The 24,247-nt window shown below is 34.5% G+C and overlaps 1 protein-coding gene across 3 annotated transcripts in view; it reads right to left on the bottom strand.

Annotated features, from left to right (window-relative positions):
* The window catches only part of LOC111003770, a 147,833-nt gene that overhangs the window by 64,899 nt on the left and 58,687 nt on the right, over nt 1-24,247 (bottom strand). For 2 of the 3 annotated variants that reach the window (XM_045630782.1, XM_045630783.1), the window contains exons 5-13: nt 13,768-16,153; nt 10,187-10,635; nt 9,397-9,663; nt 8,664-8,849; nt 8,109-8,438; nt 6,859-6,986; nt 6,105-6,515; nt 5,375-5,488; nt 4,811-4,917 (exon numbers count right to left, since the gene is read on the bottom strand). In XM_045630782.1, coding sequence (XP_045486738.1) covers nt 4,811-4,917; nt 5,375-5,488; nt 6,105-6,515; nt 6,859-6,986; nt 8,109-8,438; nt 8,664-8,849; nt 9,397-9,663; nt 10,187-10,635; nt 13,768-16,153 — 4,378 coding nt within the window. The remainder of the gene's footprint in view (nt 1-4,810; nt 4,918-5,374; nt 5,489-6,104; nt 6,516-6,858; nt 6,987-8,108; nt 8,439-8,663; nt 8,850-9,396; nt 9,664-10,186; nt 10,636-13,767; nt 16,154-24,247) is intronic. The other variant, XM_045630784.1, reaches the window with a different exon arrangement.

The following is a 24,247-nucleotide window of genomic DNA, read 5'->3' as shown; positions in this document are numbered from 1 at the left end:
TTTGTATTGTGTATCTTTTACGTTGAAGTGAGAGACAAACCTGTGTTTTAATAAACCTCATGAAACGAGAGACTATTTCTGAATAACAACGGCAGTTGAGCAGTTGGCCAAGTATCTTCAGCGTACGACTGTCATCCTAGTTCTGCGCCAATAGACTTTCTGTCTAGCAATTTAACATTCGCTCAAACAGTGAAGGAAAATATCGCGAGGAAACCGGCTTGCTTTAGACCCAAATAGTTGACGTCGTGTGTCAGGCACAGACGGCTGTGATTTTTTATTTGCTGAATGCATTTAATTACGTTTCATATATATGTGTACTGTGTGTATGCATGCGCGAAGTATATTTTTACGTAATAATAGCAAAATAAATATTTTATTATAGCAGTTGAAGAAAATAATCCATCAATTATTTAAATCAATAAAATTAATTTCCGTATATGTCATATATATATCGACAATTATATGCTCTACATACAGGAAGTATTCGTCACATAGTTGAAAAGAACTTGTTTTTATCAGTAATATAACCTAGGTATTACCTAGGAATGTTTTAATGAGTTTAAGAACACGTAAATTTTTAATTAGACCCAAGCTCTAATTAATCGTTATCGCAACTAGCCTACTTTAATAAATTCGTACCGTAGGTCAAAAACCCCGCTTCCGAACGCTAAGCGGGTAATTGCATGTTAAAAAATCTTGAAAGACCACACCAAATATAGGTAATAATGAATCAAGTTTTAAAGTCAACAAATTATTACACTTAGGGCCTGTTTCACAATGTATGGATAAAGTACCAAATAGCTATGCACACAAATTATTCGAAAGATAAAAGTTCCGAATAAGATACTTCGCATTTCATAGCTATTTGATACTTTATCCATACATTGTGAAACAGTAAGACATATGAATTTTATTCGGCACAAACAGTCATTAAAAGCTAAGCTTAAAGAAAACAATAACTTTTGCTGGAAGAAGGCGCGAAACAGAGGCCATATGACACTCCTTATTGAAGAACAACAAAAAACATGAAGAAAAATATTAATAAATGAATTGTATACCTACTGCTTAGAAGAAATATAATAGATCTATTTTTCAGTCTACAATACAAAAGGAAATTACAATTGTACCCAATAAGAGACCGCTAGAACGCAAGTAAACATTACTATGAGTCATAGCGGTAATCCCACGTTCGGAGAAAGTTTCCTACTGCCCATACATTACAATGTTATCGAGTCTATATGAACTGAGAACCGGTTCCCTACATTGACAAAAGAACAATATTACTTTTGGTAATCAAAGAACGAATGTAAGTATTTTGTATTATCTATACATTTTTCATGCTAATCATTATACGAAAAAAAATTATAATGACGTCTAACTTCATAAGTATTTTATTCAAATTAAGCCAAACCTTCGAGTATTAAAAGTATACTGGGTCAAACATTGGCAGGTTTTGAACGTAACTCTAGTATCAGTTAGGGCATTTGTCAAGATGAGACAGTAAAGGAAGCTAAGGTATAAGCCGGCCTAATGGTTGGAGACCAGTTTGCCGGTTTATGGGGCCAAAATAAAGTGAACTGAGTGGAGGCGGACCCGTTGCAGCTGAAAGCCTTCCATCGGCGTCAAATGGCACAGGAATGGCAGCGCTGAAAGTTTCTCATTTTGAAGGCCAAGCTTAAGCATTCTCGAGGTTTGAGCCCTGATCTATGTAAGCTTTTTCATCATATGATGAAGGAAAACAGCGGATCCGGCATAACTGAGACACAAAAAGTTGACGGCAGCCACAAAAATCAAACACGACAGAGAAATAAATCAGATGCCTAGTTTTTTCAATGAGCGATTTCTGACATTATTAAATCATTAAAAATCATCATTGTAACGTGTAAGAGTTAGGAAAAATTATTAAATAGACAATTACGAAAACTTCCGCCTGCTATACCTTTCTCTAGGTATCAAACAAATTTAAAGACACGTTATACCAATATACCTTTGATATCTATTATGTGTTGTATTTTTTAAATTTTTATATTATTTTTTGGATTCTCTGGAACAAACTACTTTCAGCAGTAAGACCGTTAATTTTCTGTTTTGTGTTATTGTGATATAAAGTAAATGTGTTTATTATTACACGGAAACGTTAAAAACATTACTCTACACACTTCGATTCTTGATCAAACATTGATATAACTTCGATTGTATGTCAATTATGCCCACAGCATCATTTTCAATTTGTCAACTTTCGAATTATCCGTCACGCCGCGCCGCCACACCGACAAATCTAGCACTACGCGATTACGAAACCATTGTTTTAGGGGAAATCGTTCGATCATTACAAGGTACTCTATAAATCACAATTTCCCAGGACCCCAGTGGCATGCTTATTCTTCTTCTATGCAAAGCGATAGAATGGGAAGCGCGAAGTAGTTCAGTAGGTATCGTATCGTATCTTGAGTTCAACAAGACCTCCTGGTAGTTTTGCGAACGGATGGCGTAGTTTTGCTCTTTCGCGAATTTTGTAACTGTTTTGACATTCATAAGCATGCCTTAAGTCGCATCTGAATTGAATAAATAAATTTTGATTTGATTCATTTGAACGACACATTTCCACATCGGTTGACAAAAATACCTAGGTATTATACTAGATCTGGGAGACAAATGTAATTTAATTAAATGCACCTCAAGATATTTTTTAAAGCCAACCGGTTATTTGTTTTGTGCGTCCTAAAACTTTTAACTTTAAATTGTTACGGCTAGTGTTATTCACTAAGCCATAAAAGCCGTCAAGCAATGTGAAACCCAAAAACTAACCATATACCACCGCATAGCCGAAGTGGGCAGGACGAGTGTGCAAACGCGCTACTTACACACTCTTCCTGCCCACTTCCCTGCCCACTTCGGCTGAATGTAAATGCGGCAATAGTAATTAACTTTGATAACACTGATGTTAAATCGTTAACGACGACATCCTTTAGAACATATATTGACCAAAATCAAAGGTCCCGGCTGAATTCTATTGTATTTGGTTCTGAATAACAACATCATACGACTACCGATTTTTACGACCAAATATGAGTAGTCCCTGCGATGTCGCTATAATAGACATGACTGTATTTGTATTTAAATACAGTAATTAAATAAATTGCTTATGTATAAAGAGAAATCATCAAAAACACTTTTGTGAAGAAAGTAGTTAGTAAAATGAGAAAAGTAGTTTCAAGCCAATTATGTCGCAACAAACAGATTTCGTTAATAATTCAAATTTTCTTAATTGTCCGAATAATTATCTTTTGTAGAAAGTGTAGTCACCCGTATCAAATCGATTTGTTTACTTTCTTGTATAGTAATTTTGAAGACATTTTGTTAAATTTATGGCCTAAGGCAAATGTGAAACGATAAAACAAATTAAAAATGTCTGAAATATTTATTTTTATCTTCTATCGCTATTTTAAGTATTTACTGAAACTCTACTAGAAAACAGAAAATATGTAGAAGATCTTATTTACAAAGAGATCTCTGCAAAACACGTCTACGTTGTCTACCCCATTAGAGGCTCCCAGGGAGTCGATTTAAACTACCTTAGGTATAAGAGTATAGTATGTTCAAGTATCCTAGAAATATTCAATTGGAGTGCAGGATTACTCTGTAAAGGTTAAATATATATTCTGTATGATACCTTTTGGCTTCAATTTGACATAGGTACTATACATTATTACGAGTGTACGTTACTCGTTCCTATGCATTCATAGGATAATCAAACTAGACAAAATAAACTGGCAGCATATCTAGTTATATAGTTTTATATTTGTTTTTATTTTTCAAATTTTTGCAACTTTGACACTGTTGTGACTGTATGTTAATTTTTTTTTAAAGAATAGTTTAAAATCTAAAGTTTCAAAATTTGTAAATATGTTAGAATTCTGTATGTACAGAATAATTGAGTTATCTTCTGCATTGTTTTTTATAACGCCATGCGCCATTTTATTTTAGTATAGTAGATTTTTTTTGTTCTAGGTACATGGCCTTCACAAATAATTATCGAATCAATGTATACAAAATACTGTAAAATTTATTTTAAAAGAAAAAATATGGAGTTTTTAACTACCATGGAAGGGGTAACTAGTCTATTTTTTTAAATACTTTTTAACTTGTAATTTTAATTATCAAAAGTGCCTTTTAATAATCCTAATTGAAATAAATTATTTGACATGACATGACGCCACAAAAATCTCACAAGATATCTTACAAAACGTATCATTGTATTGCAATGTAAATATTTCTCATTATATCATCGTGTACTACTTGGACAATAAAAGACAACCTTGTTCTCGTTATGATTAATTGCAATATTGTAACAATTTCTTAACTTGTAACATCGTTTCAATTAGCCAATAGTGAAATAATTTTACCAAATTGTTTCAATGACGTCAAGTTACATCAAAGCATTCGCCCGTAGATTTGCCGGCGTGGTATACGTGTATTTTGCAAGACTTGAAAAATACTCTTTAAAATTCAGTAAATTTATTGAAAGCCCAATTAATTATACATCTAAACCATACTTACGCATGACATTATATATAGGTGAATAAACGTTTAGTAGTTTTCGAGTTCATAGCGTTCATACAGGCAGAGATACTTGGAGAATATTCGACGTACCATAGACACGAACACGCCGATTCGGAAACGCACCTATGACGTAAGCTTGCATACAAATACTATAAACACATATACATATATAAGGAATACTGGAGCGCGTCCTCGTAGATTGCCTATTTGTATGTGTGTGTGTGCCTGTGTATAAGTTAAAACCTACCTGTGTCGTGATCGGGTGTTGATCTGCCTCACTTCCCGTCCACCGCTGCTCTCACCATCACTTCCGGACGCGCCTTCCATGGCGTGTACGGAGACAGACTTGCTTACCTAATGAGATTTATTATATAATTATTAAGGTATTTCAATTACATGTATCACATTAAAAATGAAATAGTTCAATAGAATAAATTACTCAAATATATATATAAAATTAATTGCTGTTTGTTTGTGTCGCTAAAACTTGAGAATAGCTGGTACGATTTTGCTAATTTTGAAATACTTCTGAAAATTCAAGAATTAAACATGTTTAATGAATAAAAAAACATAAATATTTCATTTTTCGAATACAATTCGTTTTCAGGTTTAAAGTATTTGACGTCTTATTTTTAGATATGTAAATCTTGTGTTTGTAATTAAACTTCTTTGTAACTAAACGAAAACTTAGAGTATAGATAAAACCAATCTTAATTATTGTACGATAATTATTCATGTCTTTTGTGTTAGATTTTTTATTATTTTTTTTTTAAGTTGACGGCATAAACTTAATTAATAATAAAATAATTACCGGCGCTATATATTTCCTAACTTTAGCGGCTATTTCATCAACGTTTCTCTCCTTGTCAGCGATGCCAAAGAACTTGTTCTTTGCCGTTTGATTTAGGGCTGTGATTTGCAAGACCTGAAATACGTACAAATATTAAACACATTTTACCTAGTACAGAACTAAAATAATATATAAATTTTTTTGAAGTATACTTCATTTGGCGCGATGGAAAAAAATTATGAGAGTGAAACGCGCACACCAACACCGGAATTCGACATCGTAAAGTTAGTCTAGGTGGCATGGAAATCGATAACTATGTTCAAGTTGTATATTCTAGTATTTTTATATTCAACATTCCCATGTCCCAGTCTCACGTGACATTTTTCAAAATGTAGGTTTCTAGCGTAAACGCATTGGATTGTTATAGTAAAAAGAAAAAAAAGAGGGCTATTACACACTCGTGCTTTTTCTTTGCCTTTCCCGCACTCGTGCGTTCTCTTTGCCGACTGTCAAAACAATGTGTATTAAAAAGAAAAAAAAACCAACCACGAAGGTTTTACTAAAAAAATCATAGAAGTTTTAATGATATATGTTGTATGTATGTATTTTTTTTTCAATCAGGAAAAAAAAGTGATATTTGCCGAGACCCCACCTCTCTCCAACGTAAGATTAAATGAGATTTGCCTCGACCCCTCCCCCTTAAACACCTCACGCAATTTATGGACGCCCCCTAAGGTAAGTAAGAACTCACCGGCGGCTTTTCCTCCATCGCCGTCTTTTCCACTGGCCTCCTCAATTTTCCCAGCTGTATCGGCTCATCCAACTTCTTCACAAACCTATTATAGGTGTCATCAGGTTTCGTTTCTGAGGGTTTCCTTCCCAATTTTCCGAGTAAGGGAACCTTCACATTGGCATTCTTGGCCTGAGCCAAACGCTCTTGTAATTCATTGGCTCCTGGTAACTGAACTTTTCTAGGATCTTGGTAGTTCGTTAAATCGGATTCGGTTCTTGAAGATCTGAGCTTGTTCTTCCTCTGGAAGCGACGTTTCGGTTCAGGTATTTCCTCGGAGGTATCTGATGATGAACAGCTTTTTTCCGATGACGATACCGAGGATGCGGATGATTCGTCATCTGAGCTGTCTATACCTTCGTCTTTAAGACCCTGAAACAGAAATTTCAATGGGCTCTTAAGGGGAATACTTCATAGTAAATTGGGCTTTAAATAATAATATTTCGTGAATAAATTAAGTCTCATCAATTCAATAGGCTAAAATAATAAATTGTAATATAACAGATATTTGAAATTCTTGCCTTTACTCGTCTTGTTTTTAAATATTTTACACATACATTCACGTGTCAATATAATAATAAAAGTATTATTATTAATAATAATAATAAATCCATACAATGTAAGTACCTTAAATTATACACTGCGACACATACAACAAATAATATATGTAAATACAGACTACCAACGATAGAAAGCACTTTAATAATTTAGTTACCTCAGAGCTTTCTCCCTTAGCGAGGACTTTTGACTTGGGAACAACGGTAGAGCCGGACATCAAAATTCCTCTCACTTCTGGTGTTATCATACGTTGCGCACGCTCAGACGGCGAATCGTCGTCTAGGTCTGTAATTTATATACATTTATATTAGCTTTATTCAAAAAATACTGATTCAAAAACTCGACTAACTATTAGAAATATGTACAAATAAGGGGCTGTTAAAGTATTACTTAAGCAGATTTAATGTAATTTAACCCCCCCCCCCCTTCCTCTTGCCAAAAGCAATTACTGCAATTACTTACTTACTAAATGCTATTCGGTTTCAATCATAGTGTAAAAAGTAAATAATAACTGTTGACTACATAATCTACATTAATCCCCCCCCCCCCATTAATATGTAATACATGAACAGCCCTCAAAGCAAAGTTGTTTCAGATAAAAACGTGGAAATTTGCGTTAGTGTTTCTAGTTATCGTATTAGTATGGAAACAAAGTAGTCAACATCGCTCATAAAGATGTTTGCTTCATTATGATCGCTCAAAATAAACGTTACTCAGTTATCGCAATTCGATTACATCATACATTTTTCATTTCATGCGATACCCACAGACCAAGATATTTATAGAGGATTCGATAAAACCATTCACAGCACTTAATATATGTATATATAGCGTTTAAATGTATTATATATAGCATATCAACAAACCCTGAAAAAAAATGCATAACAATTCAGAAGAATTCTGTTATGTAAATTAGCTTATTACTTCTCAGTGTTAGTCAACGTGCGCATGCAAACACACCAGTCAAGTTCCGAGTTCTCGTCCAAAATTTAACAAATAACGTAACTTAATACTTTATATGGTACAGGTTCATTAAAAATTAGAACGAAAACTCTTAAAAAATCATAGCAATACAGTTAGAACAGGTCCGCAGTGCAAGTAATAATAATGTCGAAAATACATTTAAATATCAGTGCGAACCAGAGGCGTTAGTGTCATACCATTTTATATATTATTTATATAATATATTTGTATATTGAGATGTGATAGACAACTCATTTCTTCATCTTTTTGTTCGTTTTTTCAGGAAAGTCCACGTTTAGATATATGTATATCTGTAAAGTAAAACTTGCATCACGTCCTCAACAAAATCTACTCGAAAAATCCAAATCTTCAGAGCCCATGTTACGTCATTAGTAAACCCAGAAAGCGCAACGACAGGCAACAAACTCAAAATGAAAACCTAACCTAAACTTCGAAACTTCGCGTTTTGCTTGAGATACTCTAACGACGTGTTTTTAGCGCTCGCAGAACGGAACAACTCCATCTTAAGTTGGAAATCCGAATTACGCGGTACGTCTTCGTGCGTGAGAGACTTTGTCAGTCTCTCGTTCTGTTCCATAGCTTCCTGGACCTGGCTGGCCAAAACAGGCATCGTTCGGAGCCTGGATGCCCTGGGAACCCTTTCCTCTCTGGGTTTCAGACCGGCAAGGGGCGGTTTGTGTGTTAATTTCGAGTTAAACATCTTCATTTTCTCCATAAGTGACATTTTGGCTGGATCATCGTCGTCTAACTTAGCTGCCACCGGTGCGTATTTACATAACATTGTGCACCCATAACACAGTTGAGGACATGCAAAAAGAAAAGCCGACAATCAGACAAGAAGCCGACTCCATCGTGATGCAATGTACATGCCGTCGAGCTGAAATACTCAATAAAATAAAAGATAAGTGATCTTGACTTCATTAACAAAGAAATCAAGACTCAATATGTATTTACAAAATTAAAGCGAACAGCACTTACCATCTTCGTCTCTGTCTAGCACGTTGGCGGTGCTTTTAGACTGAGTGAGAGAGAAGCTTTCCTGCGTGTCTTTTGGAGGGGAAGGAGGCGATTGCAAGTCGATACTCTGGGTTCTGAAGCGTTCAATAACAGATGTACCGTCTTTGATCTTCGACCGACTGTGGCGGAGCAGTGGTTTCGGCGTTCCTGAAATTATTACAATAAATTCTTTAGAAATACTGAAGATTGTATATTGTATTGTCTATTATTAACATAACATTTACATATTTAAAGAAAAAACTTTTTTAACAGACAGAAGCTATGTATCTCTGTAAATCTCAAGACAAACAATACGTGAAAATAGAGTACACCCTGAGTAATTTCTGCAATAACCTTTTAGTCGATATCAACTCCGGGGAAATAAATACAGATACAACTTTTTCTACAGCTGTGACACTTTTTGACAATCAAGACCTTTTGTCTTCAATGACCATGACCACGCACGGAAAAAGCAATTAAAATTATGTAATTCTAAGTTTATAATTATACATAGAATCAATCCGCTAAAAAAGTGTTTTCTTCAGATTGTATATTGCAGTGGAATAGTTAGAGTATTCTTGATAAATTGTTATATAAGTACTTCACAGTTTTATGATATAATTAAATTCAAATCAGCGCCGAACCCGTAAAGGCGTAACGACTTTTGGATTTATAGTTTTAATATAAACTAGATCGCTAACATAAGCATAAATACCTTTAGCCTTCTGTTGCAATTGTTGCCACATACTAGCTCGAGCGACAACACTGTTACTCTTGACTAGGCCCAGAGCAAACCCAGAAGACTCGCTTTCATCATCACTTCTGCTTTCGAGACTGCGAAGAGCCTCATTCTCGGTGGATTTCCTCTCACGGTTCATTTTAAGAAGGCCTTGCTCAATGGATGAGGATGACCAATCTTGGCTACTGTTAACTTCCTGGTTTTCTTTTATTTCTTGACTCTCTATCAGCCCCAATTCCTCGCCTGGAAAATGATTATTATAATTAATACGATGGTCATTAGACAAGTGTAATCTAGAGATGTTTCCATCTAAAGACATTCGTTATTTGAATGTACTTTTTGTTTTAATAGTACAAGGCGGCACCTTAGTACGGGTAACCGCTGGAGTAAATGAACACCTCACCAGTATGGAGCGAATTCTAAAAGCACTAATTTTCATGATAGAATGCAAAGTTATTATCTGTGGCATCAAAAAAACTAAAGTTTGACAATGAACAGCGTACAACATTGACCCAAATAAAAGGGCCTATACATTAGCAAGGCTAAACAGAGTTTATTTTCAAAACTGTCCTAATATGATTGCGATGCATACAAATTCTAAATATACCAAACATAAACAAACATGAGTCTAATGCAAACTGGCTGCTTTGATTGCTTCCATATGTTTATTACAGAAACAGTTACATTTTAGTGTGTGCTAAATAAGTCAACGCGTATATTTATTCTCCTCGATAATGACAATTTACGACATGATATGGCTACTCACCAGAATGAGGGCCTGAATCTCGAGATGAAGCGCGATTATACACTCCACTATCACAGGACACGTTGAGACTCCAGTTGTCGGCGTCACCTTGGTTCCTCTCGTCTTCTTCCAAAGCCCGGCTATCTTCATCCAACGCTACGCGGACCTTATTCACCTCTTGCTCTATTTCATCCAACGTTGGGTGGCCTTCAACATCATCAGAAACTTTCTCGAAATCTAATAACAACGCCTCTCCATAGCTATCGTTTTTGGGACTGGCTATTTCGGGGCCGTTGAGAACTGGAAAGGTTGCTGTGGAACAAGAGTTAAGGGGGGGCGATTTTAAGTCCTTAAAAGGATCACGCTCGGGTTCTTCCACGGAGGATGGAGCACCGGACTCGACGGAACTGGTCGGAAAACTACAGGCAGCGGTGCCGAACGCTTGGAAACTCTGTTGGCCCGGCTCCAAACTGCGAAATGAGAAAAGAAATGTATTAATGTAGATCGCGCCCGTCTGTTAGAGAGGGACAGCGGTAGAGTTAGTTCACCTTCATAAATTTCGATGAATTATAGCGCGAGTGATCTGGACTGACGCCGCCATATTGACTTGGGAAACTTTGACATAATTGGTAATAGCGCAAAGAATAACTGTCTCCGACGCATCGGCAGCTTGTAAATCACATAACGTTAACACATATGCCGACTGTCAAACATCTCCTAATCGCATCTATCAAGATATAAACAAAATAGTGTTTGATAGAAATATAGAAAAATAGAACTGTTTATAGCTAAACTCGGTTGGTTAGTCAAAACATTTTAAGCAGCAGATCGTATAAAATATTGGTTGCGTGCTGTAAAGTACAACAGATCCAGAAATAGTGGTTGACCCACAAACTACTGGAACGTGTATTTCCGTCATCGAGTAACCGAGTACCAGAGACAAAACAGGACTGTTTAATTACTAACGAGATTACATTTGATGTGGACGATAATAGAACATTTAATTTTGCGTCCGCAAAGACAATAAGGTACACAGAGATAGATTGAAAAGCGTTGGAAAAGACGCCTGGGAGCTTAATGTTGGGTTTAATTAAAATATAATGCGAGGCAACTTGGAGTTATATTATTTTATTGAAAGTGTAGAATTTATGTGAAAACATGCGACACCTACTCTTACTATATTAATTAACAAAATGTTAGTTATTTATTAATTTCTAATATGAAATTCTTTATATTGTTTTACTTAATAACACAATATGTTTATTTTTTGTTTCGTGTGTGAAATTTTTTAATTGGAACAGATTCCTGTTAAATAGGTTTGTTTTTTTTTCTTCTTTATACATAAATAAATCAAATAACTTTTTAATCACGAATTAATTTCCATGTGATTAAAAATACTTTATTTATTTAAAATACACAAGGCACTATTCAAGTTGCCCTTCTTTAAATATTTGTCCTTTGCCCTAGGACCTTCTAACTAAATAGTTTTTCTACAATAAATCACATGTTTTTTATAAACTGTTCACTACTCACAATTCAAAGCATGGCCACTGCAGAATAAAATGCTCCATTTTAAAATTTAAAAGAGATGCACAAAACCTTTTTTAATTCTTACATATTCAAGACTGAATAATTCAAACCGTACCATGGTGATGTCAGACATTCAAGTACACAAAATTAGCACCGAACACATTAATTTTTCTGACTGGTTTTTCAGTATGGTTTCGTAGAACGTATTACGAGATCAAGTGTATATGTAACTTTTATATAATTTTATTATTGATTTTGATTTGATTTGGTCAGGCACAGGATCACCTATTTGGATATTAGATTGACCATTTGTCACTTGTCGTGAAATAGTTGCAGAAATCTGAGGCCGCAACTTAAAAAGGTTGAAGCTCCACAGAATTATTTTGAATAACGCCCTAACACAATAACCTATATCAATCCATTTTAGACCATCTGAGATAGAGATCTTGATCCAAATGTTGTAAAAAGTGTGCCAATCAATCGACGGATTGTAATAGCCATCTGTCGATACAAGCTATCGATATATACAAGGGTCGGATCGGTACCTTTGTATGAAAATGAAAGTTCAACTGTGCCAATATCATATTTTAATTGTTTTTTAATCGAACCAAAAATGGATTGTCTTCGTAGGGTTTGGTTATTGGGATGTAGATGGGATATCGATCGACTGTCATGGTCTGACAATCCACAATCTCGGATGGTTTTTTATCTGAGATTGTGGATACATTATTGGATTTCGGCGTTAAACGTTCATGGTATGAGACAATGTGGACAAATTTAAAAGTTTTTCATTAAAATATCTTTGTTTTGTCTAACACAGTCCTAGTCAAGGTATAATGATCTGACTCATTTAATTGTATTTATCTCAAAGCAACATTAAAATAAGCACTGGTTACGAACAAATGAGTATAGTAATTAAACGGATTCAATTGGAAATGCATTTAAATAATACTCTGTATTTTATTTGGATTAAATAAATAAATCACTGATACAACACTTCAGGTCCGGGCCAGAGATTTCTGAATCTATTTCATGGTCATATATTCAAACTAATAGGCAAGTAGGTGATTAGCCACCTGTGCCTGACACATGCCGTGGACTTTTTGAGTGTAAGTCATATCGGTTTCCTCGCGATGATTTCCTCCACCATACAAGCGTATGTTAAATGCGCACATAGAAAGTCTCTTCGTGAACAGGCGGGATTTGAACCTACGATCTCAGAGTTGAGAGTCGCACGCTGAAGCTACTAGCCCAGCACTGTTTTATAAACGATTAAGCCACCTAACGTTACGTTTATGTCCTATAAACCCTAGGTGGGGCAGAGGGCGTCCTCAGTGAGTCTCCATCTCCTTCATCCAAGACACCTAACCGTCAAAATGTTTATTGCCAGTTCTTCTATTCCGTTCTACGCCCTTGATTTGAGAACCGGCAGTAATTGTAAAATTAGAATCATTTTATATATCTTTTCTTTTTTTGAAGTTCATAAGTGTACATTATGACTATTTGACGTTCATAAGTGTACATTATGACTATTTGAATAAATTACTTTTGACTTTTGACTTTTTGACTAGGCCAACTGCTTACTTCTGCTCATTATTTTAACTCTCTGAAATACGTAAATTTCATGTCATGGAAAACTCGAAACAAGTAGGAAATGTACATTCGGGATGTATAAAGAGGGCATGCAAAACAAAAGAGTAAACGACTCATAACATTAGAACTTGCTATAGCATTTAAGACCGGCCCACGCCTTGTGTTCACTCATCAAAATAATGGCGATCTGCCAAAATTTACTACACAATAACACCCGGCAAGGAACAATCACCTTTGCACATATTACATTGTACCAACAAAAATATACACTACAAACTGTTGCTTATTTGAGTACTGTCTTGTATTACCGCTACCACCTAATACGTTTAATTATCTAAATAATTTAAATTAAATTTTAAATATTAAAATAGGTTTCGATTACAACTAATTTAAAATCGTTCACAGGTGTGAAATAATTTTTAATTAATTTCGTCTATACTAACTAACACTACATTCTCTCTGTAATTAAAAGTACTTACTTGGATGTTATTGACCGCAGCTCGTCAATGGTGACAGGTTGTGTCTTGTAACGATCGCCGTCCCTGCTCTTCAGTTTCGAAGGATCTCTAAGAAAATTATCCTTTGTGAGAGCCTGCTCCATATCTTTAATTCTCGATGCAATCGATGGGAACTGTTTCGGGCTATTTTCGTTTGAAGTTTCGTTTCGGTCCCAGTCGGGACCGTTTTCTAAGTTCGTATCAACTTGGCGTCTGCGATTGTTAAGAATAGACAATAACTCTTCGTTGACGTCACATACGAGACTCATTGATCGTGGATTCGCTTTGGGTCGTAAATTTCGCCGGCGTATAACTGCACTAGGATAACTTTCATCCGGGGATGACGAATGATTCACAACTCGCCGCGGTCCAGCCGCTAGTGAGTCGTTCGGTTCGCAACTGAAATTAGTCGCACTAGTGCTAGCATCTGTGTCAGCGCAAAACGACAGCCGTGGGCGCGGGGATTGGCTGCGTTCCCTAGTGAGACTTGAACCTCTCTGCTTTAATATTGGCTTAACTGTCGCTTCACATTCTGAACCTGAGTGATCCGATGTTCGTGATCTAAGCAACGAGGGCCTGCGGGAGCTTCTGTCGTCTTCGCTCAAATCGAAACTAGAAGCGTGCCCTTCATCACCAGAAAGCCTTTTATATGACTTCAAAATTGGCTTCATCGGAAGCTCAAAGTCGTGATCATCGTGTTCTATGGATTTCTTTTTTAGTATCGGTTTCGGTGTGTCTAATGGCATAATATCAAGGCAAGGTCTCTCTTCGGAAAAACTCTTTTTCTTAAGAATCGGCCTCACAGTCTCCTTGTCATCCTCACGCTCTATAATCTCTGCGCCACCCGCAGCTGCCAGCAGCACGGCTTGAGCGATTGACACGTGAGAAGAAGTAGTACTACTACTGGAACTTGAGTTGGATTTCCGTTTTAAAATTCCATGTGGCTCTGGAGAACTCTGAGAAACATCATCAATTATATTTTCGTCTTCTCTGCTCATTTTCCGTTTTAAAATACCATGAATTTGTCCGTCTGGAGAACAAGTTCGGACGACATCTTCCAGAGAGGATCGTCTATTTTTCAGTATTGGCTTACATGTATCTGAAGAGCCGTCATCGGCAAACGATACCTCTGGGCTGCAAGATCTACGTCTTGCGACTTGGGACTCATCCAAACTTCGACGTTTTTTAAGAATTCCTTGTCGTTGTCTACTTTCAGATCGACAACTACGTGGCTCTACGACGTTAGGTGAGAAAGTGACAGGCGGCGAAGCAATAGAATTATTAGGGGTACTTGCAGTAGTTGTATCTTCATGAATAGACTTCCTCTTTAATATAGATACAGGTGTATGATGAGATACTGATGAATTATCTAGACGGCGTGTTTGACTAGATGAATCATTATTGAGATCAGAAAGTATTGCTCTTTGCTTTTCAAAGTCGATAAGTCTCTGAGCTGCTGCATCTATATCCTGTAATCTTTCGGTTACATCTCTATTTGGGAACGACCTATCTTGAAGAAGACCATAATTATAAGTATGATTATTATTATTACTTCGTTGTTCTTCTGTGATAAATGGGCGATGAGAGTTTTGTAAATCGTGTGAATCTGCGTTTGATTTGGTGCTATTTAAATTATTCGACAATTTGTTAACCCTATCTAAAGTTTGTTTCGTGATTGCGGCTACTCTATCCATATCTTGGGATAATCTTGAACGTGCATGTGGCCTTAAAGTTTCATGGAGTGTTGACATAGTTCCAACTTCTGTAGATTTGTCTACAGCTTTTTTACAACTACTTACTTTACAGTTCGTAGGTGAATTATGATTTAAGAGAACTTTATGAGACGTACTTTTAGCATCACTAGTCTCACTCGAAGATTTATCTAAACTAGTCAGTCTTTTTTTCGAATTATGTGTTTTTTCGTTACAACTATCATAATTCTTTTGAGCTCGATGTAGTTTTTCCTTACGACATGCTTCAGAATCACTCTTGGTTTTTTCAGGACTTTTACGGGTCGATCTGTTTCTCAGTCGTTCGTTTCTAAGTTTTGTCTGGCTACTATCGATTTTAGTTAATGGATCTTTCACGGGACTTTGCTTAATAGGTGAAGTAGATGCTCGACTGATTTTATCTGGAGTTCTTTTAGAAACGGGTATGAAACTCGGCTTCGAACCAGATTCAGAACTACGTCTTCTTTCGGGGCTTTTAACGGGGGCAGTGGTATTTGGCAATGTGTTCGTTACTGACTTAACACCAAAAGTTAAATTAAATGTACTTTTAGATGATCTTTTGGATGACGGTATGGAGGTTTCAGTCTTGGGGATAGCTGATTCGAGGGACCGGCGATTTCTTGTCTTTGCAGCGATTCCTGAAACAAACAAAAAATATATTAGACATGTGAAAAACTCTTAGATATTTTAAATTAACTAATGATTAAACCGGAAGAGGAACTATTGACCTGTTTCTATTGTTCAAAACAGGTTCAATGACTGAATGAAATCTGAATGTACAGTTTCGCGCGATATGGTCACCGAAGCTATTGTAAACGATCTCAGAGCAACATGTAATGCATTGTGCTTTACAATAGCTAGGTAGAAGGTTGAATTGTAAATCTATTCAATAGAATGTTTAGAATAAGTGGCTAGAATATATTTCTCTAATATAAACCTCGCTATTATTATGTAAATATTGGTAATACACGATAACAATGTGGTGTTAAAATCAAGACAAGAATTTTGTTTTTTATATTGCTTAAACCTATCTTTATTAGGGTCGCTAAGCTCTCAGTTTAACACTGTAAAACTAAATATTCAAGCAGGCATATTACAAACCTGTCGAAACCAACTTCATTACTATAACTCTATTAGATACAGAAACACAATCATCTGTATGAAAACGTGATATGTCATTAGCCATTAGGTACATAACATAAAATCTAAATTACCACGTAACCTAAATCGACACGTGAAATTATAACAATGTATCACGTGACCTCAACAGAATTCATCACTATTAACCATAATAACTCAACAATGATTACGCCTACACTGACACAGTTTATAAACATTTACATCAAAAACTCTACATGTTTTTAATATTGAATATAAATATTTTTATTTCAGGGCACATAGAGAAAACTTAGGCATTCCCTACTACACGTGTGTGTAAGTTGTTTCATTGACAAAACTATGGCAATGTAAACCCTAAGAAACTTAATCATAAATTAGCAATAAAATTATTTACTATTTTAAAATAAAAAACCTTTTATTTATTGTAAAATCGAGGTAAACCTAATCCTCTGTATCGTTGCTCAATAAAACCACTCCACCGGGTTGCCCTTATCCATCCACAGTCATTCTTCATGTCCTGCCCATCTCCATTTAAGCATAGTTTAGGGCATCAGTAGCTTTAGTAACCCGCCTTATAAATGCAATCTAAATTACATTACATACGGTCCGTGAACGTTAACAAAACTATTTTCATTTGCAAGGGAAATTTGTTTAAAATCCTCTGTGGCAGATGCGAATTTCAAACAAATCCATTGTTGAACAAGCTGTTTGAAACTGCGGAGTGTGCAGATTTTAAATATTAATTACATTAAACGGTAGACGGTATTATATTGACAGAGCAAAGGTCCTCAGAGATTTTGAATTTAGAATGTCGATATTTCAATGGAAACACAAAAAACTTTCGCAAAATTTATGAAATGAGAAGATATCTAATTTATTATTAGTAAGATATCTAATAGAGAAAAAATATATTCCCAACTGTTATTAATTTTCGTTACCAGTCGACCCGGCGAACTTCATGGCTCAACAGTCAATGAATGTCGTTTTACAGACAAGAACATAATATATGATTTTACGGAAGTAATACACTGAATACAAAATAAATATTAAGTTACCTACCAATTGCAATACAATAGACGAAGATTACAATACGGTTCAGACCCGTTTTTATCTGGTATATCTACCTATAGATTAGGTTTTATTTATTACCACATACGATCCTCCGAGAGTAGGGCGGATTTAAAAGATAATATAAAAACTCTAATCTACCGCTTGTCAAAACACCGAAAGCTCAGGGTTCGTTTGTGTCAAAAAGACTTTCAATAGTCCACTGTGGCACCACTTAAATTATCGCTTTGTTATTCAATATGAGTTGGTTCAAACAGTAGGCTTGTCACATATTTTGACACATAAAGGGAATTCGACACAAAAAAATACAAAACTTGTCGTATAACTTATATGTATTTGGATAACCATATTCGTGCAATGAATAAATTATTATTATTATTATAATAAAAAATCAAATGGAGCACTAACAATAATTATAAAAACCAATATCTCATCTTTATCAAGTTTTTATTGGAAAATTAAATTGTCGTTTTTGATTATTCTTAGAGTGTTACATATGCCTTTTCAAAACTAACAATTCCTGAACTCCCACAAATTTCATAATTAATTAGCCAAATCCGTCAAGCTATTCTCAAGTTTTACCGAGACAAACGGATAGCAATTTACTATTATGTATACAAAGAATTAATATAAAAGCATATTATATATAAAGCTAAATCCCGCGTTCTCGATATAAAAATACTGAATAAAGTGCCACTTTTCCGTTGTTACAGTTAAACGTTAAAGGAAAACAAGGTCACAAGGTCGACCTCTATTTCAACTTTTTGCATTCAAAAGTACTTGTTATCTATTTGTAATAATGTTTTTCACGTTGAATTTCAGCAACACTGTTATGGTTATATTTAAATATTTTAATAGTTTGTGGATTGTTATTTAAATTGGTACATTTGTATGTGAGTTCCCCGAATGTATATAAAAACCATGAAAACGTGTCTAATGAAATAAAATAAATACTTTATAATTTAACTAAAGATAAATGTCTTATAAAATATTAATTCACAAATTTAATTTCAGATTTTTAAATCTCAATAAAAAATTCAAAGGCTTTATTCACATGAATAAAATTTGATTTAGAAATTTTAGTAATTCCATCGTCCCAGACTGCGGTGAACAACCTTTCAGTTTGAAAATCTATTCGTCAGGATAATATGTCAACGGTACACCAACCCTTACACAAAGTCAGCCATTAGTTAGAATTGCGTATGCGGTTCGATTAAATTTATAATAATTAAAATTAAATTTTAGGAACATAATTCTATCTTGGACGAAAGAGATCTGCTTTTGTCACATTGTATTGTCAACTCGGCGGACGTCAGTTGTCATAATAAAATACCCCAAGTAATTATATTAAGAAACATTTTCAATACGTTTTACGGGAACGTAACAATTCGTGACCAAACATAGATAAGTGTCAACTCTCATCATCATGACAGTTGACACTTATGTTAACTGATGTCAACAACCGGATGTCAAATCTGCTAGTTTTAATTTATTTGTAATGAATATGATTTTACTATTTATTCTAGTTAAAACGTTTTAAAAATATATATAAAATACAGGTAATAGCGGAAGGTTTCGGCGAGGCCATGAGAAAAAAGCACAATAGTATATTCTATCATGAAGCCGGTCGTGACCATCTAGATAATGTTATGATTAATCGCCATAACACTTTACACAACTTTCAGTATTATTTTTGTCTTATATAGTTCATATGTATGTATAAACATAAAGGCCCAAAAACAATCTTGTGTTAAGTGATTTTTTTATTTAACAGGGTCTAACGAACCGTTTGCTGACTTGGTGTATGTTTGTACGCTCTTTTTTACTTCAGTGGGCAGTGCAGAAGAGACTTGAGTGGCCTCAAAATAAAAAATATTATTTTCTTCTCCACCCTGTGAAGAATTCTTTATTTTACCCACTCCCCCCTTTAAATCCTTGTTACACATCAATAATTTCGTAGAGTCGTTCATTAACAGCTAACGGATTACAGTAAACATTTAAATAATATAAATGTAATCTGAAGCTATTACCACATTAATAGAATCCCCCTTCCAGGCTCCACCAAGGTATCCCATTTTTCCCTTAGAGAAGCCATCTAGAGCTAGTGGAGTTTATGTAATTCACAGACATATCAATTTATTTTCGAGCAAATATCTTTATCATTATTATGTAGTTACTAAACTATTCTCCTGATAGGTACAGAATAATCCGGTACAACCATTTGGGATTTGGGAATTCAGTACAATCTCATTATACAAAAACTTTCGCTCAATGGGTTTATGAGGGTAACAATAAAAACCTGTTTCCTTGGTAACAATGAGGGGTTCATCCTAGTTATAAGCAATGTCTGTATAGACATTTATGTATTGTTCAACAGTTTCTTAACTTGGCTAGTTTTTTTTATGTTACAGGAGGCAGACGGGCAGGAAGCTCATCTGATGCTAAGTGACTCCGCTGCCTATGGACACTCGCAGTGCCAGAAGGCTCAAACGTTGCCGGCCTTTGAATAATCGGCGTAATTGGTACGCTCTTTTCTTGAAGGACCCTAAGTCGAATTGGTTCGGAAATACTTCAGTGGGCAGCTGGTTCCACATAGTGGTGGTGCGCTTTTTTTTCTTAAGAATCTCAATGATATGATGAATAATAATGATTTAATTAAATGTACTAACATATATGTCCACCTATAAATGTCCCTATGAATTATTTCCGAACCAATTCGACGTAGGGCCCTTCAAAGCGAAACCGTTAGCCGACTTTTAAAAATTAGGCCGCTAACGCACTTGCCAGCCTTCTGGCCATGTGAGTGTCCATGGGCGGCGGTATCACTAAACATCAGGTGAATTCCCTGCCTGTTTGAATCCGATTACATAACAGATAGGTTATTTCACTTAACCTTATGAGGGCTTGGTGAGGAGGGATCCTTTGAGGGAGTTATTTTTTTCATGTACTTTATCCCTTATTCATTAGGATACAAACATTTAATATCTCATGTCACTAAAATATATATAGAAATATTTTTATTTACCCTGGCAATAGTTTTCCGAATAAGACCATTATTGTTATTTCAAAAGGACTACCAACGGGCAAAGGCGTTGCCAATGTCGATGATGAGCACCGGGCCTATGAGGCCTATGTCCAGCCGTGGATTTCAACAGACTTAACCGAACGAACGAACCAACGGTAATTAAAATACAATTGTACATAAATAAACAAATAATTATTTTAATTTTTATATTAATAAATTACCGACAAACTTTAAACGAGAACTATCTCACTGCAAAGAGGAAAATATAAATGATTACACGCTTATTACAAAATTTTGACATCTTTGCGAAAGTGTGGTCAATAGCAGAAAATTTATTGGCTAACTTACACATCCTGGGAATAGCAGAGTTGGAACCTAAGACGTTGTTCTACGCTAGGACAAACGATTTAATTCGAAACGTGAGTGAGCTTAAAGGGTATTTAAATTCTTTACTTTTATTTTTAAAAGAAATAGAAATTCAAATTCAAATCAAAATTATAATGTATATGTGTATGTACCTCTATTTAATAAAAGCCAGGCGAAATCGAAGTAAAATTCAGTAGACAAAGTAATCCAACTGTTGAATGCCCGATACAACCTCTTTCTTGTATTTCAAAGGAATCACGAAAATTGTTTTTCCCAATCAGTCAAAATGGCTACTCTAAAAATCTGTCGTTCTTAAATATAAAAGTTGCTTATTTAATAAGTAATTAAATTAAATTAAAAAAACAACCTATATATTTATATTAACACATTTTTCAAAGAGAAGCACTATAGGGGAGTTGGAGGGATTGCTTTGATTTTCCTATTTAGTGATTACGTCTACGTTTAGTCTAAAAACCTTTACATTACAAGTATATTTTATTAACAGAATTTCTATCAAATATACAAATATATCTTTCATTTCTACAGCATTTTTTCTTCAAACGCATAAACATCGGGAAATTTTATATAAAGCCATGCCGAACGCCTTTAGAGACAGGCAAGGAACGAGATGTTAGCGGATAAAATGTCAAAGGGAAAGTTTAAAAATGACCTGAGCCTACTTGTAATTAAGAGAAAATTGCTTTCAAATTATTCAACGAAAATTCTAGACACGCGTAGGCGTAGCTACAAATGCGGGCCTGGCATTTTCCATCCTACACGAGTTTTCGATATTATATGTAAGATAATCCTGAATTTTCAAGATAATTGCTACCCAGAACATACCAAATAAATTTGCCAATAATTATTACAATCCTATCTGCAAATATGTTAAAATTATAACTTTTCAGAGTTTCACACAAACAGACGCAAGAGTAGTTTAGTTTGAAGAAAGAGAAGAAAGCAAAGACGTTTTAACGGCACCTACGTATTAACACCACCGCGGCAAAAAAATTAATGGTTTTTACGCTGACATTACCTCCTTTTTTAGTTTGGTCAAGATTTCAATTTGCTTATTGCAAAACAAATTTTATACGCGGTATATAACTCCAGAGCCTTCATCAAGACTATTTCTGTATCAGTTAAAATACCTACTAAATATCATTGTTAAAGAAAAAATACCGTACTTGGTAAGGTATATTATAAGGTAAGGTATATTAAGGTATATTTTATATATTCAAAAGGGCATAACGCTACACGTGGGTCACGTTCGTGTACACCGACGCTACAGCTCCATCTGAAATGGACTTGATTACAGCGAAGTTATTCGAGATATAGTATTCACGGGTTTTAATTATATATTTTACTAGCTGACCTGGAAAACGTCATTTTATCATGTATATCATTCATGGTTATTGTGCCTCACTCGACATAGATAGGTATAGTGTGTCGCGGACTTTTTTGTAGATATTTATAAGATCTACAATTACTTAGAACATTTTATGGTTCTATCTTTAATAGTTTAGGCAGGGTACGCAGAATAAGTAACTTTTTTGGTTGATTTTTTACACCTTGTGTCCGTAAAACCCTAATATCTTACAGAACCCTATTTTTGTTCAAAATTAAATATAGCCTATATAGACCAGTGTCGATAATTTTTGAAACCAAAAAAAATTACAGTAGGATGAAACCCATCAGAAATGCAGGGGAATATGATCAAAATGAAAGGAAAAATAAATTACGGTCGATCCGAGTTCGGGAAGTGGGAGGGGGGTGACTTTTAAGGGGGAAAAATTGTTTATCTTGATTTCCGGCGAAACTACCAGTCCTATGGAAAAAAGTTAAATGGCAAAGTTGTAGGTCATAAAAAGATCTACAACTTTGGTATTTACAATTTTTTCACATAACCTCAAAATTTAGGTGAAAAATTCAAAAAACCAAGTTTTTGGTTTTTTATTTATATCTTTTTTAAAAAGTTTTTTTTTTCTACGAAATTTGGTGAAAACTTACCTTATTATGTCCCAAATATACTATAATTTATTTGATTAAAAATATTTATTTTTTCGCCTCATTTTAACTTAATATCAAAAAAGCACCCTTATTTTCAATCGAAAATTCTGACGTCAAAATTTCAGCTTTTTTCAAAAAGTTTGGGGGATTTTTGTTCGTTGAAATATCTACTTTCTGATGGTGTAAAAAAAAATATACATTACTATAGGAAATATTATTAGAAAATGCAAAAAATTGAAAAAACCTCAAACTCGAAAATTTTCTTTTAATTATGTACAATTTTGAGGTATTTATTAAAATTTACACTTTAATTACTCAAAAAACGTAAGATTTCATGCTTCATTGATAAACGAAAAAATTGCAAATTAAAATATACTTCTATAAGTAACAAACAAATAAGTTAATAAAGTTAATATTTAATAAGACATCTACAATATTTTGAAAAAGTTGTAGAATCTTCTGTAAATAATATTTGTAGATGCCTATTTATTGCTGTTTTAAGATAATTTATATACCTGAGTGACCTTCGGTGAATTTTAGCCCAGTGTAAGTTATTTCATTGAGAAGTGGGGATGGACCTAGGAGGGTCTGGGCCTTACTGCTACCTGCTATTTCGTAGCAGCTGTAAAAACCGTTAGCCAGTATTCGAGATACAGAGTAGTGTACAACATCGTTTTTAAAAATACATCTGCAGCCTGAGTTACTCTAAGTGATTTGTGAGAAATTTACTTTATTCAAAGAAAAATTCAAAATTCACCGAAGGTCACTCAGGTATATAAATTATCTTAAAACAGCAATAAATAGGCATCTACAAATATTATTTACAGAAGATTCTACAACTTTTTCAAAATACTGTATATGTCTTATTAAATATTAACTTTATTAACTTATTTGTTTGTTAATTATAGAAGTATATTTTAATTTGCAATTTTTTCGTTTATCAATGAAGCATGAAATCTTACGTTTTTTGAGTAATTAAAGTGTAAATTTTAATAAATACCTCAAAATTGTACATAATTAAAAGAACATTTTCGAATTTGAGGTTTTTTCAATTTTTTGCATTTTTTAATAATATTTCCTATAGTAATGTATATTTTTTTTTACACCATCAGAAAGTAGATATTTCAACGAACAAAAAGCCCCCAAA

This window comes from Pieris rapae, chromosome 13 (genome assembly GCF_905147795.1).
Source record: "Pieris rapae chromosome 13, ilPieRapa1.1, whole genome shotgun sequence".
Classification (NCBI taxonomy): Eukaryota; Metazoa; Arthropoda; class Insecta; order Lepidoptera; family Pieridae; genus Pieris; species Pieris rapae.
The sequence above is the reverse complement of the archived record's forward strand: the minus strand, read 5'-3'. Positions and strand labels throughout refer to the sequence as shown.